This window comes from Chinchilla lanigera, unplaced genomic scaffold, assembly GCF_000276665.1.
Source record: "Chinchilla lanigera isolate Chin_1 unplaced genomic scaffold, ChiLan1.0 scaffold00158, whole genome shotgun sequence".
In the NCBI taxonomy this organism is placed as follows: domain Eukaryota; kingdom Metazoa; phylum Chordata; class Mammalia; order Rodentia; family Chinchillidae; genus Chinchilla; species Chinchilla lanigera.
The window spans coordinates 1320378-1333149 of record NW_004955559.1 but is presented as its reverse complement, the minus strand read 5'-3'; the positions used below and the strand labels follow the sequence as shown (position 1 = coordinate 1333149).

Below are 12772 nucleotides of genomic sequence, written 5' to 3'. Positions count from 1 at the left end.
CTACCTACCTGTCTTTTTTTTCCCCGCGATACTGGGGGTTGAACCTAGGTCTTCCCACTGAGCTACATCCCCAGCCTTTTTTATTTTTTATTTTGAGACAGGGTCTCACTAAGTTGCTAAATTGCCCAGATGGGGCTATAATTGTCAGTCCTCCTGCCTCAGCCTCTCTGTGTGTGGGGGGATTATAGGCCTGCACCACACACAGTTTACCTTGCTGTGCATTTTTCTGTCTCCCTACCTATCCACCTACCCTGCTGCCTGTGCCTCTTACCTGGGGAGGTTGTAGGTGGGCTGGATCTGGGGGAGGCCTGATAATAGAACGTAGGAGTGGTCTGGGGACCCCCATATGGGCAGACACGAAGGAAAGTGACCTGCTGGGCACAGACGGTAGAGCCGGCTCTGGGGGCCAGGTCTCTATGCTCGCGATGGGTGGGGGCTGGGCCGTCAGAGACGCAGCTGGCCCTTTGGAGACCTTAAGCTCTAAGGTAGCTCTGGCACCTAGCGCCTTGCGGCTGGAGGGTGCGGGGTGGGAACACACCCCTCGGGCCAAGAGACGACCTAACAGGAGGCCAGGGGTTACATGGATGCTGGAGAGTCTTTTTTTTTTTTTCTCGAGAGAGGGTCTCACTATGCAGTTCAGGCTGGCCTTGAGCTCACTTTGTAGCCCAGGCTGGTCTTGAGCTTGCAACGCTCCTCCTGCCTCAGCCTCTTGAGCGCTGGGGTTACAGGCGTGCACCACCATGCCTGGCCTGGAGAGTGGGACACAGCGGCCGTGTGCCATACCAAGATCTTGGGGACATTGTTCCAGGACCTCAGAATATGTGAACGGAGCCGGGTGTGGTGGTGCACCTGTAATCCCAGCACTTTCCAGGCTGAGACGGGCACTTTGCTGTGAGTTGCGAGCCAGCCTCCACGACATAGTGAGCCCTTGTCTGGAAACCAACCAGACAAACAAAACAAAGAGAAGTAAATCTGGCCACTGGCCCTTTGAGAATCATGGGTGGCCCTAGGAGTTCCTGGCAGAGTTACAGCAGGACCCTGGACGTCTGCACTGAGCCGGAGAGCAGTGGCTTCTCCTCCCGGCTCCAGGGCTCGCAGGCTGCAAACAGCACAGCCAGGGGCCGAGACACAGGCTGGGAAAACGCCCCCAGAAAGGCTGGGCCTCACTTGGGGTGTGCCCTGAGGCTGGGGGTGGGCCCAGCTCGGGAGCAAGGAGCAGCCTCCCACAGGATGTGAGAGAGGAACTGGGGTCTCCAGTCACGGGAGCGCCGGGGCCGCAGGCGGGAAGGACGCGCGGTGGGAGCGATCGCTGGACGATCGCGGGACACTGGACGCAGGGTGAGGGAGGAGGCCCGGCCTGGACCCCGGGTCTGAGGGAGGAGGAGGGTGGGCAGAACTCCAAAAAGTGAATTTTGGCCAAGCCAGGTTCTGTAATTAATTAACCAAACCGGATCAAATTAGGGGGTGAAAGTTCATTGAGCAGGAGGGCACTGTTGTCAAGCTGGCCTGGACCCCCAAACCTGGGGTCCCGCGTCCCGGCCTGGGCAGTGTCCCGGGCCAGCGGAGGAAGGGGCGGGGCAGGGCCCCGAGTCAGGTCACGTGTCCTCCCGCCCCAGGTCGCCCTCAGCATGGGGGAGCCCCGGCCTCAGCCCTGGGCGCTCGGTCTGCTGCTCCTGCTCCTGCCTCAGACCTGGGGCGCAGGTGAGCGAGGCGGCGGGGAGCGGGGGCGGGGAGCGGGGTCCGGCCCGGCCGAGAAGGCGGCTTACAGCTTCCCCAGCCCGGCTGCCCGCCGGCGGCTCTTGTGCCCTCCCCTCTCCCTGCTGTGTCCGGAAGCCACCCCCCCCCGGGTCCCTTTCCCCCCCCCGGGTCCCTTTCCCCCCCCCGGGTCCCTGTCCCCCCCCCGGGTCCCTGTCCCCCCTCTGGGTCCCTGTCCCCCCTCTGGGTCCCTGTCCCCCTCTGGGTCCCTGTCCCCCTCTCTCCAAGTCAGTCACCTCCCTGGCTGGAGCCCTGTCTCTGTGTCCCCCCCACTGACTGTCCGCCCCCACCGGTCTCCGCAGAGGACCACCTGTCCCTCCTGTACCACCTCACGGCCGTGTCGTCCCCAGCCGCGGGGTCGCCCGCCTTCTGGGTGTCGGGCTGGCTGGGGCCGCAGCAGTACCTGAGCTACAGCAGCCTGCGCAGGGAGGCCGAGCCCTGCGGGGCCTGGGTCTGGGAGAGCCAGGTGTCCTGGTACTGGGAGAAGGAGACCACGGACCTGCGGAACAAGGAGAGCCTCTTTCTGGATGCTCTCCAGGCCCTGGAGGGAACAGGTGGGGCTGGACCCGGGGGTCTGAGGGAGGAGGCTGGGCCAGACCCCGTCTGAGGGAGGAGGCCGCCCTGCTCCTCACCACCTGCCGTGTCCTGGGCACCCCAGGTCCCTACACCCTGCAGGGCCTGCTAGGCTGTGAGCTCGGCCCCGACAACTCCTCGGTGCCCACCGCCCTGTTTGCCCTGAATGGCGAGTACTTCATGGAGTTCCACCCCCAGAACGGCAGCTGGACGGGCGACTGGCCCGAGGCCCTGAGCATCAGCCAGCGGTGGCAGAAGCAGGCCGAGGCAGTAGGCAAGGAGCAGACCTTCCTGCTCAGCTCCTGCCCAGAGCGGCTGCTGGACCACCTGGAGCGGGGCCGCAGGAACCTGGAGTGGAAGGGTGAGCTCCCTCAGCTCTCTGTCTTTGTTTGAGTTGTGGAGACAGGGTCTCGTGATGTAATCTAGGCTGGCCTTGAACTCACTCTGGAGCCCAGGCTGCCCTCAAACTCACAGCGATACTCCTGCCTCAGCCTCCTGAGTGCTGGGAGGACGGGCCACCCTCCCCCCACCTCAGGTGCCCCCAGCACAGCCCTGCACATTCCTATTTCTTTTTTTTTTTTTTTTTTTTTTTTTTTTTTTTTTTGAGACAGGGTCTTGCTATGCAGTTCAGGCTGGCCTTGAGCACACTTTGTAGCCCAGGCTGGCCCTGAACTCACAGTGATCCTCCTGCCTCAGCCTCCCAAGCGCTGGGATTACAGGCGCGCGCCACCACGCCCGGCCACATTCCTATTTCTGGACAGTGTTTACCTAGCGCTGCCTCCCGTCCTTGGCTCCCAGGTGCTGCAGGACGAAGTCCCAGCTCCTTGCCTTAATGTCCTCCTCGGCCCCACCCAGTGTGGTCTCTACAAGCCCAGTCGCTGCACTCCAGCCTTGGGACACAGCTGACCTGACCGCACCACTACAGGCCCTGGCCCCCAAGCAGCCCTCCTGCCCCTCTTACGGGCACCCTCCTTGTTCCGTTTCTCGGGCCCTGCCTGGGTGTCGCCTACTCTAGGAAGCCGGGTCACCCGTGTGCAGCCCCCGCTCCAGCGCAGGTGGCCCCCTAGGTCCTGGGCAGGGAGAAGGGCATATGTGTCATCGTCCCCGACCCCGCTGCTGCTGAGAGCCGTCCGTGGGGTGGCCCACGTGTCCACTCTAAGTGCTGCCAAAGAGAGGGTGAGAGGCTGGGGATTTAGCTCAGCGGCAAAGCGCCTGCCTGGCAAGTGCAAGGTCGTGAGTTCGGTTCCCAGTACCAGAGAAAAACCAAAAAAAAAAAAAAACAAAGAGAGGGCGACTCAGACAGGTGGTTTTTCTTTTTTAATTATGGAAATTTTCAAGCTTGTTTAAGTATAGGGAATAGTATAATATCTTTTTATTTTATTATTATTTTTTTGAGCCAGGGTCTGTCTGTGCAGCCCAGGCTGGCCTTGAATTCATGGCAATCCTCCTGCCTCAGCCTCCCAAGTGCTGAGATTACAGTCATGTACCACCTTGCCCAGCTAATATCATTTCTTTTTTTTTTTTTTTGGTTTTTCTTCCGGTACCAGGAATCGAACTCACAACCTTGCTCTTGCCAGGCAGCTGCTGTGCTGCCAAGCTAAATCTCCTGCCCCCAGCTAATATCATTTCTGTGACTCAATAATTATCAACACACTGGGCATGGTGGCGCACGCCTGTAATCCCACCACCTAGGAAGCCGAGGTAGGAGGGTCGCTGTGAGTTTAAGGCCAGCCTGAACTACGTGGCAAGACCTTGTCTGAAAAAACAAACTAAAAAAAAATTAGCAACCCACAGTGGTTCTTATTAGCCTGTACCCTCTCCTGCTTCCTCACATTAAGCCTTGGTAACATCACACATATAATATTTCCTATTTTAATACATCATTGTTACCTAGGTGTGACGGTACACAGCTATGATCCTAGCACTCTGGGAGGCTGAGGCAGAAGGATCACAATTTCAAACCCAGTCTGGGCAATTTAGCGATTTAGTGAGATCCTCCCTGTCTCAAAATAAATAAAAAAGCATTGGGAGGTCAGGCGTGATGGCACACGCCTGTAATCTCAGCACTCAGGAGGCTGAGGCAGGAGCATCGTTGCGAGTTCGAGACCAGCCTGGGCTACAAAGTGAGTTCAAGGCCAGCCTGAACTGCATAGTGAGACCCTGTCTCAAAAGGACAAAAACAAACAAACAAATGAAAACAAAACAAAGAAACGTGAGCACTCAGTTCCCGTTTGCCTTCCCTGGTTGTAAATGATTTTTAAAGTTTGAATCAGGGTCCGCCAAGGTCTGCCTATTGCATTCAGATGCACCGTTTCTTCAGTATCTTTTTCCTTTTACCTTTTGTTTTTGTGTTTGGTTTTTGGAGACAGGGTCTTGCTGTGTAGTTCAGGTTGGCCTTGAACTCACCATGTCGCCTGGGCTGGCTGAACTCGAAGCGATCCTCCTGCCTCAGCCGCCAGAGGGCTGGGAAGACAGTGTCTTTTTCTTTCTTTCTTTTTTTTCTCCAGTGTCTTTTTCTTATGTTCAGTTTTGAGAGCTCTTTGTGTTTTGGAGCCAGACCTTTGTCAGACGGTGCCTTGCGGCCTCGATTCTTGGCAGGTCTTCTCTTAGTATCTTTCACGAAGCGGAAGTCTGTGAGGGGAATGAAGTCGGAGTCCTACTCTCTGCACGTTTCTGGCGGGATGTGTCAGCTGTCATCACCAAGCCCAGCATTGCCCCCATCTTCCATTTATCTCTGGGACTGTGACGGTTTTCCATTTTATATTTAGGTCCAGGCTTTGACTTGAGTTAATTTTCGTGATTCTGAGTGTCTTCTATTTCTCTTTTTTTTTTTTAAGAGCAGAATATATTTATTGAGGGAAAGAAAGCTTCTGTCCAAGAAAGGGACAGAAGGGGGCCCTGAGTAGGTCTCTCTTTTCTTTCCTAGTTATTTGCTCCATTGGATTTGGCCCAGGCTGGGTTTTTTCTTTGTATGTCTGTGATGTTGTGGAATGTGTCTTTCTAGATTTGATTGTGGTTAAAAATATTTTTAAAATTTGTTTTGCTTTCCTTTTTATTTTTTTTTTTATTGATTTTTGTTGTTGTTGTTCTTTTTGAGACAAGGTCTTGGCTATGCAGTTCAGGTTGGCCTTGAGCTCACTTTGTACCCCAGGCTGGCCTCGAACTTGTGGTGATCCTCCTGCCTCAGCCTCCCAAGTGGTGGGATTACAGGCACACGCCACTACACCGGGCTATTATCTAGAATTTAGGTCATCAGCTATCAACCTGTGAAGGGATTTGTGAGTTTTATGTTGTCTAAATATTATTATAAACTCACAGACACTATCCTTTGTTTTACTTTGGAGATGATCTCTGTCCAGGCTGGTCTAGAACTTGAAGGTTTAAGCAGTCCTCCTGCCTCAGCTTCCCCACAAAGCTGGGACTACAGATGCCACCTCCCTGGGCTCCTACAGGTCTTGTGTCCTTCTTGCCCTTTGCTGTGGTCTCCCACTTGCACCTCGCCGCCGGCGCATCGCGGCAGTCATGGGCGCCCCTTCAAACCTCCGGGGGCTTCCTGTGAGTCCGCAGAGAACCCTCAGGAATGCTCCCGAGTCAGCAGGGCTGGGCTGGCTTCTGCTCCCCTCCTCCCAGCGCCAGCTCTACCCTTGGCCTTTGCACTTGCGTTCGCGGCGAGGACCCTGCGCCCCGGGTCCTGTCCCGGCCGGATCCGGTGGGGCTTCACCTTCAGCCCCTGCTGGACCGTGCGCAGCACCCATCCTGGCCGCCTGGACGGGTATTTCCTGTCCGCATTGCTCGCGTCACTTTTTTTTTTTTTTTTTTTTTGAGACGAGGTCTCGCTGTGCAGTTCAGGCTGGCCTTGAGCTCACTTTGTAGCCCAAACTGGCCTCGAACTCTCAATGGTTTGCCCGCCTCAGCCTCCCCAGTGCTGGGATTACAGGTGTGTGCCACCACGGCTCGCCTCACTTTGAAAATACTTTTTATTTTTTGCGGTGCTGGGGATTGAACCCAGGGCCTTTACGCTGAGCTACATCCCCATCCCTTTTTGTTTTTTTTCCGGTACCAGGAATCGAACTCACGACCTTGTGCTTACCAGGCAGGCGCTGTGCCGCTGAGCTAAATCCCCAGCCCCTTATTGGTACATTTTAGATGTACATAATGACGTTCATCACAGGGAATTTGTACCTGTCCATTACAAATCTTGCTGCTGCTTTTTTTCCTGTTCCTTTCTTCCTTTCCTCCCCCTCCTTTATTCCCTTCCCCATTTGAACATTTTCTTCCAATTTCCCACTATCTATTGTACACTTAGGTCCCTATTTACACTTCCAGTTTCTCACACCAGAGAAACGATGCAGTATTTACACGCATGTGTCCGGTTTATTTCACTTAAGAGTATGGTCTCCAGGCCCATCCGTTTATCTAGGAATGTCTCGAGCTTGTCCTTCTTTATAGCAGAGTAGGGCTCCTTTGTATTAAAAAAAATCTTCTTTATCCATTCATCTATTGTTGGGCATTTGAGCTGTTTCCAAGATTTAGCTATTACAAACTGTCCCTTTTTATTTTTTAGTTTGAGACAGAGTCCTGCTAAATTGGCCAGGCTGGGCAATCAATCCTCCTGCCTTAGGCTCTCAGAGAGTGCTGGGATTAGAAGGCTGAACCACCATACCTGCCTTCCTATGAATATTCTTTCTCTCTCTCTCTTTATTTTTTTTATGTTGCCCTGGCTGGCTGGCCTTGAACTTCAGGGCTCAAGTGATCCTCCTGCCTCAGCCTCCCAAATGCCTGGCACTATAGGCAGGTGCCATTACTCCCAGCTATGAGTGTCTGTTCGTGGGTCTATATTTTCATTTATTCTTAGGAAATGTGTATGGTAGGATCAGTGGGCCATAGGGTACTAAGTAATATGATCAGCTTTAGTAGCTTGTGCTGTTTTCTCCCAGCAGCTGTATAGAATTCTGGTCGCTCCAGACTTGCCAGAAATTGATACTTTCAGTCTTTCCTGTTAGTTGGTCTGACAGGTGTGTAGTTAGATCTCATGATTTCATTTTTCATTGTCTGATGACACATTCACATTTTTGGCCACCTGCAGGAGTGCTTTTTTTTTTGGTCCAGTTTAAAAAACTGGAACTTTCACCAGCCATGGTGGCACATACCTGTAATCTCAGTACTTGGGAGGCTGAGACAGGAGAATCTCTGTGAGTTTGAGGCCAGGCTGCGCTGCATGGTGAGACCCTGTCTCAAAAAAAAAAAAAAAAAAAGGCAGTACTGGGCACATTGCCTCATATACCTCATACCGCAGATTTCTAGAGCTTTTGCATCTTGGTGCCTGAATCTCTGTCCCCACCACGCGGAGACTCTATTTCTCCATCCTGCAGCGTGTGGTGACCCCCATTCTACTTTCTGTCCCTCAGTTTGGAGCTTCAGACAACTCCTACAAGTGGCACTGCAGAGCGCTTGCCTCCTGTGATCTGCTGCTTTCCCTGAGCATAACCTCAGGGCTTCTTCCCTGCTGTAACCTACCGCAGTTCTTTTATCATTTTTATGTTGTACCAGGGGTTGAACCCAGGGCCTTTGCCCTGAGCTACATCCCTATCCTTTTTTTTTTTTTTTTTTTTTTTTTTTTCTAATTTTGAGACAGGCTCACTAAGTTACCCAGGCTGAGCAAGAATTTGTGATCCTCCTGCCTCAGCCTCCCTGAGGGCTGGGACCAAGGCATGTGTGCCCCCGCCCCCAAGTTCCTTGATTTAAAGGCTGAATAGTGGAAGCCTTGAGCTCTCTCATCCTTTCATCTGTCACTGGCCGAGGCTGTGTCCCAACCCCTGGGCTGCTGTCATTAAGGCCGCAGTGCACACGGCCAGTATCCCTTGGTCATCCTGATTTCAGTACAGAGAACAAAGACCCTGAGGTGCAATGCCGGGGCCACAACAGAGCAAACTTTTTTATTTTTTTGTATCGGGAATTGAACTCAGAACCTGGCACTTGCCAGGCAGGCACTTGTGCCGCTGAGCTATATCCCCAGCCCAGAGCAAGCTTTCGTTGTCCACCAGGAAATTCATACCTTACCGCTGGGCCTTTCACCTCCCACTGACACAGAGAGAACCCTTCTGCATCTGGGCCAGCGCTTGCAGTTGTCTGTTTTTCTTTCCTCTGTTAGTTTTCCTTAGCATCTGATCAGGGGTGAGGGTGTGTCTCACTGCGGTGCTTCTCCTTGGGCCTCCCTGATAACAAGTGCCTTGAATATCTTTAATATGCCTGCTGGTCATAATATGCCTGAGGGGGGGCAGGGAATGTCTACCCAAGCCCTTTGCCCTGCCCTTATTTATTAGTTTTTGTTGTTTTCACTTGTGAGTCTTTAATTAATTAATTTTGGTTTTTTGAGCCAGTCTCACTATGTAGTCCAGGCTGGGCTCAAATTCAAGATATTCCTGAGCTGAGTGTGGTGGTTCATGCTTTTAATTCCAGCACTCAGGAGGCTGAGGCAGGAGGACCACCACAAGTTGGTTTTTTTGGGGGGGTTGTCTTTTTGAGACAGGGTTTCACTAAGCAGTTCAGGCTAATCTTGAGCTCACTTTGTAGCCTAGGCTGGTCTTGAACTCACAGTGATCCTCCTGCCTCAGCTTCCTGAGTGCTGGGATTGCAGGCGTGTGCCACCATGCCCAGCTATGCACAAGTTTGAGGCCAGTGTGGGCTACAAAGTGAGTTCAAGGCCAGCCTGAACTGCGTACTGAAGCCCTGTCTCAAAAAGACAAACACCAACCCCCAAACTCAAGATTCTCCTGCCTCGGCCTTCCTTGGTCCTGGGATCACAGGCATGCATTCATCACCATGGCTGGCTTTGGGTTAGTCCTGGGTTTTAACCCACTTTGAGAATCTGATGAAAGCTAAGGGACATATCCCAGATAATACACATACCCACAAAATTGTGCACTTAAACCGGGCGTGGTGGTGCACACTTGTAATCCCAGCACTTGGGAGGCTGAGGCAGGAGGATCACTGTGCATTCCAGGCCAGCCTGGGTTACAAAGTGAGCTCAAGGCCAGCCTGAACTGTAGCGAGACCCTGTCATAAAAAGACCAAAAAAAAAAAAAAAATTGTGCATGTAAATGTAAAGCCTTTCCAACCCATTGAAACCTGTCCCGGCAGTCTGTGTCATGACCTCTCTACAACTTGTGGTAGGTGAGTGAGCAAGTGTGTGTTGGGCAGGAGTTAGGTTATTAAAATTTGTCTTACATCAAAAAACACTATTCAGAACATTTCTTTTGGACTGATGATGGAGTCCAGGAGCCATATCCCTGCCTCCTAATTATTTATTTATTTTTATTTATTTATTTATTTATTTTTTGTTTTTGAGACAAGGTCTCACTATGCAACCCAGACTAGCCTTGAACTCGCTGCAGTTCTCCTGCCTCAGCCTCTGGAATGCTGAGATTACAAGCGTGCACTACCATAGGTAGCCTTTTTTACATTTTTTTTTTGGGGGGGGTGTCTTTGACAGGGTCTCGCTATGCAGTTCAGGCTGGGCTCGAGCTCAATTTGTAGCCCAGGTTGGCCTTGAACTTGCAACGATCCTCCTGCCTCAGCCTCCCAAGCGCTGGACAGGCGTGTGCCCCCACGCCCAGCCATCTTTTCTACTTTTTAAATTTGTATTTTGTTTTTTACTGTTTTGGTGCTGAGGCCGAACTCAGGGCCTCAGGCTTGCTCGGCAAGCTATCTACCACTTAGCTAAATCTCCAACCCCTGTAGTTTTTAAATTTTGAGGCAGGGTCTTGCTAAATCAATAAAGTACCAGGCTGGGTTTAAACTCAACCTCTTTCCTCAGCCTCCCGAGTGCTGGGGGATTACAGGTTCACTCCATTTTACCCAGCTATGTAATGCTTTGTAATGTTTTCGGTCCTGGTGTTTCCTTAAGCAGAAAGAAAGGCCAGGAAGGTTTTCTGTGCTTGGATTTAGCCCAGATCGAAAACACTGTGCCCTGAAGACAGAAGTAATGCGGGCCTCCATGCATGGTGGTGTACATTTGTACCCGGCACTTGGGAGGCTGAGGCAGGAGGGTTGCTGTGAATTTGAGGCCAACTGGGCTACATAGCAAAACCCTGCCTCGAAAATCCAAAGTGATGTGGCGAGCAGTGCTTCCTGGAAAGCAGCAGGGACAGGAAAAGGACACAGTGCTGGTGGCCGGGCGCGGCCCTTCCAGGCCCTGACCGCAGCAGAGATACTGAGGCCACACAGGCGCTCCGGCTGCACTTCCCAGGAAACGCTGAACTGCTCTTCTGCTGCGCCCCAGCTCGACCACTGCCAGGAGGGAAGCTGCGAGCCCCACCCTGGGCCTCTTCAGAGGAACGCCCAGCTCTGCCTGGCAGCTGCTCAAATCCCTTTGCCCTGGTTCTGGGGGAAGCACTGGGACTGAAGCCAGAGCCTCGAGTGCACTTGTGCCCTGCCACTGAGCTGTAGCCCAACCTGCCTGCAAGTTGATTTATTTTGAGACATAGCCTTGCTAAGTTGCCCAGGCAGGTCTTGAACTTGAGATCCTCCTGCCTCAGCCTCCGAGTACCTAGGATTGCAGGGGAGTGTTACCACACCTGGCTTGCTATTTATTTATTTATTTATTTATGGGGAGGGCGGTGGTTGGGACAGGGTCTGGCTATATGTTTCAGGCTGGCTTTGAAACATATATAGCCCTGGCTGGCTTTGAGCTGGGAATCCTCCTGCCTCAGCCTCCCGGCATGCTGGGATGACAGGTGTGAGGCACCACACCTGGTCCTCCCCCTTTCACCGATACATTCTCTAGGCTCGGCACAGTACAGGGCACAGGATGGTGGCACGCCGTGCCCCGGCCTGCCCTGGGTTCAGCTCCTGCCCTGTCCCCGCAGAACCACCCTCCATGCGTCTGAAGGCCAGGCCAGGCAGTGACGGCTCCTCCGTGCTCACCTGCAGCGCCTTTTCCTTCTACCCCCCGGAGCTGCACCTGCACTTCCTCCGAAATGGGCTTGCAGTGGGCACGGGGGAGGGCGGCTTCGGCCCCAACGGCGACGGCTCCTTCCACGCGTGGTCGTCACTCACGGTGCGGCGCGGGGATGAGCACCACTACCGCTGCCTGGTGCAGCATGCGGGGCTGCCGCAGCCACTCTCTGTGGAGCTGGGTGAGCCAGAGGGACGTCCCCGTCGCTGAGTGTCCCTGTCCGCTGCTGCAGTGACCCCTCCCCGGGCTGGCCTTGTCTCCGCCTGCTAATGCGGGTGTCCCCGATCCTGGCTGCTTCTGTCCTGCTACACCTGCCTGCGGGGACTTGGCATCTGTGGTCCTGGCTCCTCCTCCTGCTGCTGCTGCTGCTGCTGCTGCTGCTCTTCCGGGAGTCTATTACTTCCTGCACTGCTAGCCCCACCAAGACTGATCACCTCCTGCCTTGTGATTCCGAGGCCCCTGTGCCTGCCCCTCCTCCACGAGCTGGAAGCCACCTTCCCACTACTGCAGGTCCCTGGTCAGGGTGACTGACCTTTTCTGACTTTGGCTGGTTCTGGTTTCTTTCTTCCTTTTTTTTTTTTGAGACTCACTGTACAGTCTAGGGCGGCCTCGAACTTGTCGCAGTCCTCCTGCCTCAGCCTCCTGAGTGTTCAGATGACAGGCGTGCGCCACCACACTCGGATGCTATGGCTGGTTCTCAACACCCAACCTAGGGACATTCTGCCTGGGCTCAGGGGGTCATCTGGGGATCTCGGAGGTTGGGCGGGACCAGGACCACCACTCCCTGTCCTCCAGGGTGGGTGGAGGGCTGGACACATCCCGGGCGTTCTCTGGCCTCAGAGTCCCCTGCCGAGTCCTCGGTACCCGTGGTGGGGATCGTCCTGGCCTTCCTGCTGCTGGCCGCCGCGGTGGGAGGAGCTCTGCTGTGGCGAAGGATGCGGAGCGGCATGCCACGTGAGGACCCAGGCGGGTAACCCGGGCGGGAGGGGAAAGGGGACACGGAGCTGGGGCCAGAGGCCTGGAGAGAGGAACCAGGGGAGGTGGGCACAGAGAATAGAGCGGACCGCAGACGTGGACGCGCACGCAGCAGTCCACACGCCGGCGCCCACGGCCTTCTCTTGGCAGCTCCCTGGATCTCCCTCCGTGGGGACGACGTCGGCGCGCTGCTGCCTGGCCCCGGGCAGCCCCAGGAGCCCGACTCCCGAGACACCAATGGCACTGCCTGACGGCCGGCTTGGCCACTGCCGGCCGCTGTGGTCGCGTCTCTGCTGTGAGACCCCTGGAATCCTGGATCTCTGAGCCTCCAGAACAAGTGCTGGGCCCCAGGCCCCCGCAGAGCCCGCCTCCCGGGCTCCGCCTCAGTGTCCCCTCCCGACAGCTCCAGCCCTTTTTCACTTCACATATAAACACGAGTTTGGGCCCGAATCCCTGTGTTCTCAATCTTTTCTAGTTTGCAGGCCGCGGAGGTCACGAATGGGTGGAGGGTCT

The 12772-nt window shown here is 54.4% G+C and overlaps 1 protein-coding gene across 1 annotated transcript; it reads left to right on the top strand.

Annotated features, from left to right (window-relative positions):
* Nucleotides 1-1187: 1187 nt before the first annotated feature.
* Fcgrt (Fc fragment of IgG, receptor, transporter, alpha) lies at nt 1188-12709 on the top strand. The gene is made up of 7 exons (XM_005412869.2): nt 1188-1338; nt 1617-1701; nt 2058-2309; nt 2414-2689; nt 11196-11465; nt 12125-12238; nt 12410-12709. Exons 2-7 carry the CDS (start codon nt 1629-1631, stop codon nt 12508-12510), a joined length of 1086 nt encoding a protein of 361 aa, XP_005412926.1. The 5' UTR covers nt 1188-1338; nt 1617-1628; the 3' UTR covers nt 12511-12709.
* The last annotated feature ends 63 nt before the right edge of the window (nt 12710-12772 follow it).

Bases quoted from the DNA above. Each gene is read 5' to 3' on its own strand.
- Fcgrt (XM_005412869.2), top strand. From the start codon at position 1,629: ATGGGGGAGCCCCGGCCTCAGCCCTGGGCGCTCGGTCTGCTGCTCCTG. The intron at 2,310-2,413 runs GTGGGGCTGGAC...TGGGCACCCCAG, and splicing joins CCAGGCCCTGGAGGGAACAG to GTCCCTACACCCTGCAGGGC. The intron at 12,239-12,409 runs GTGAGGACCCAG...TTCTCTTGGCAG, and splicing joins GATGCGGAGCGGCATGCCAC to CTCCCTGGATCTCCCTCCGT.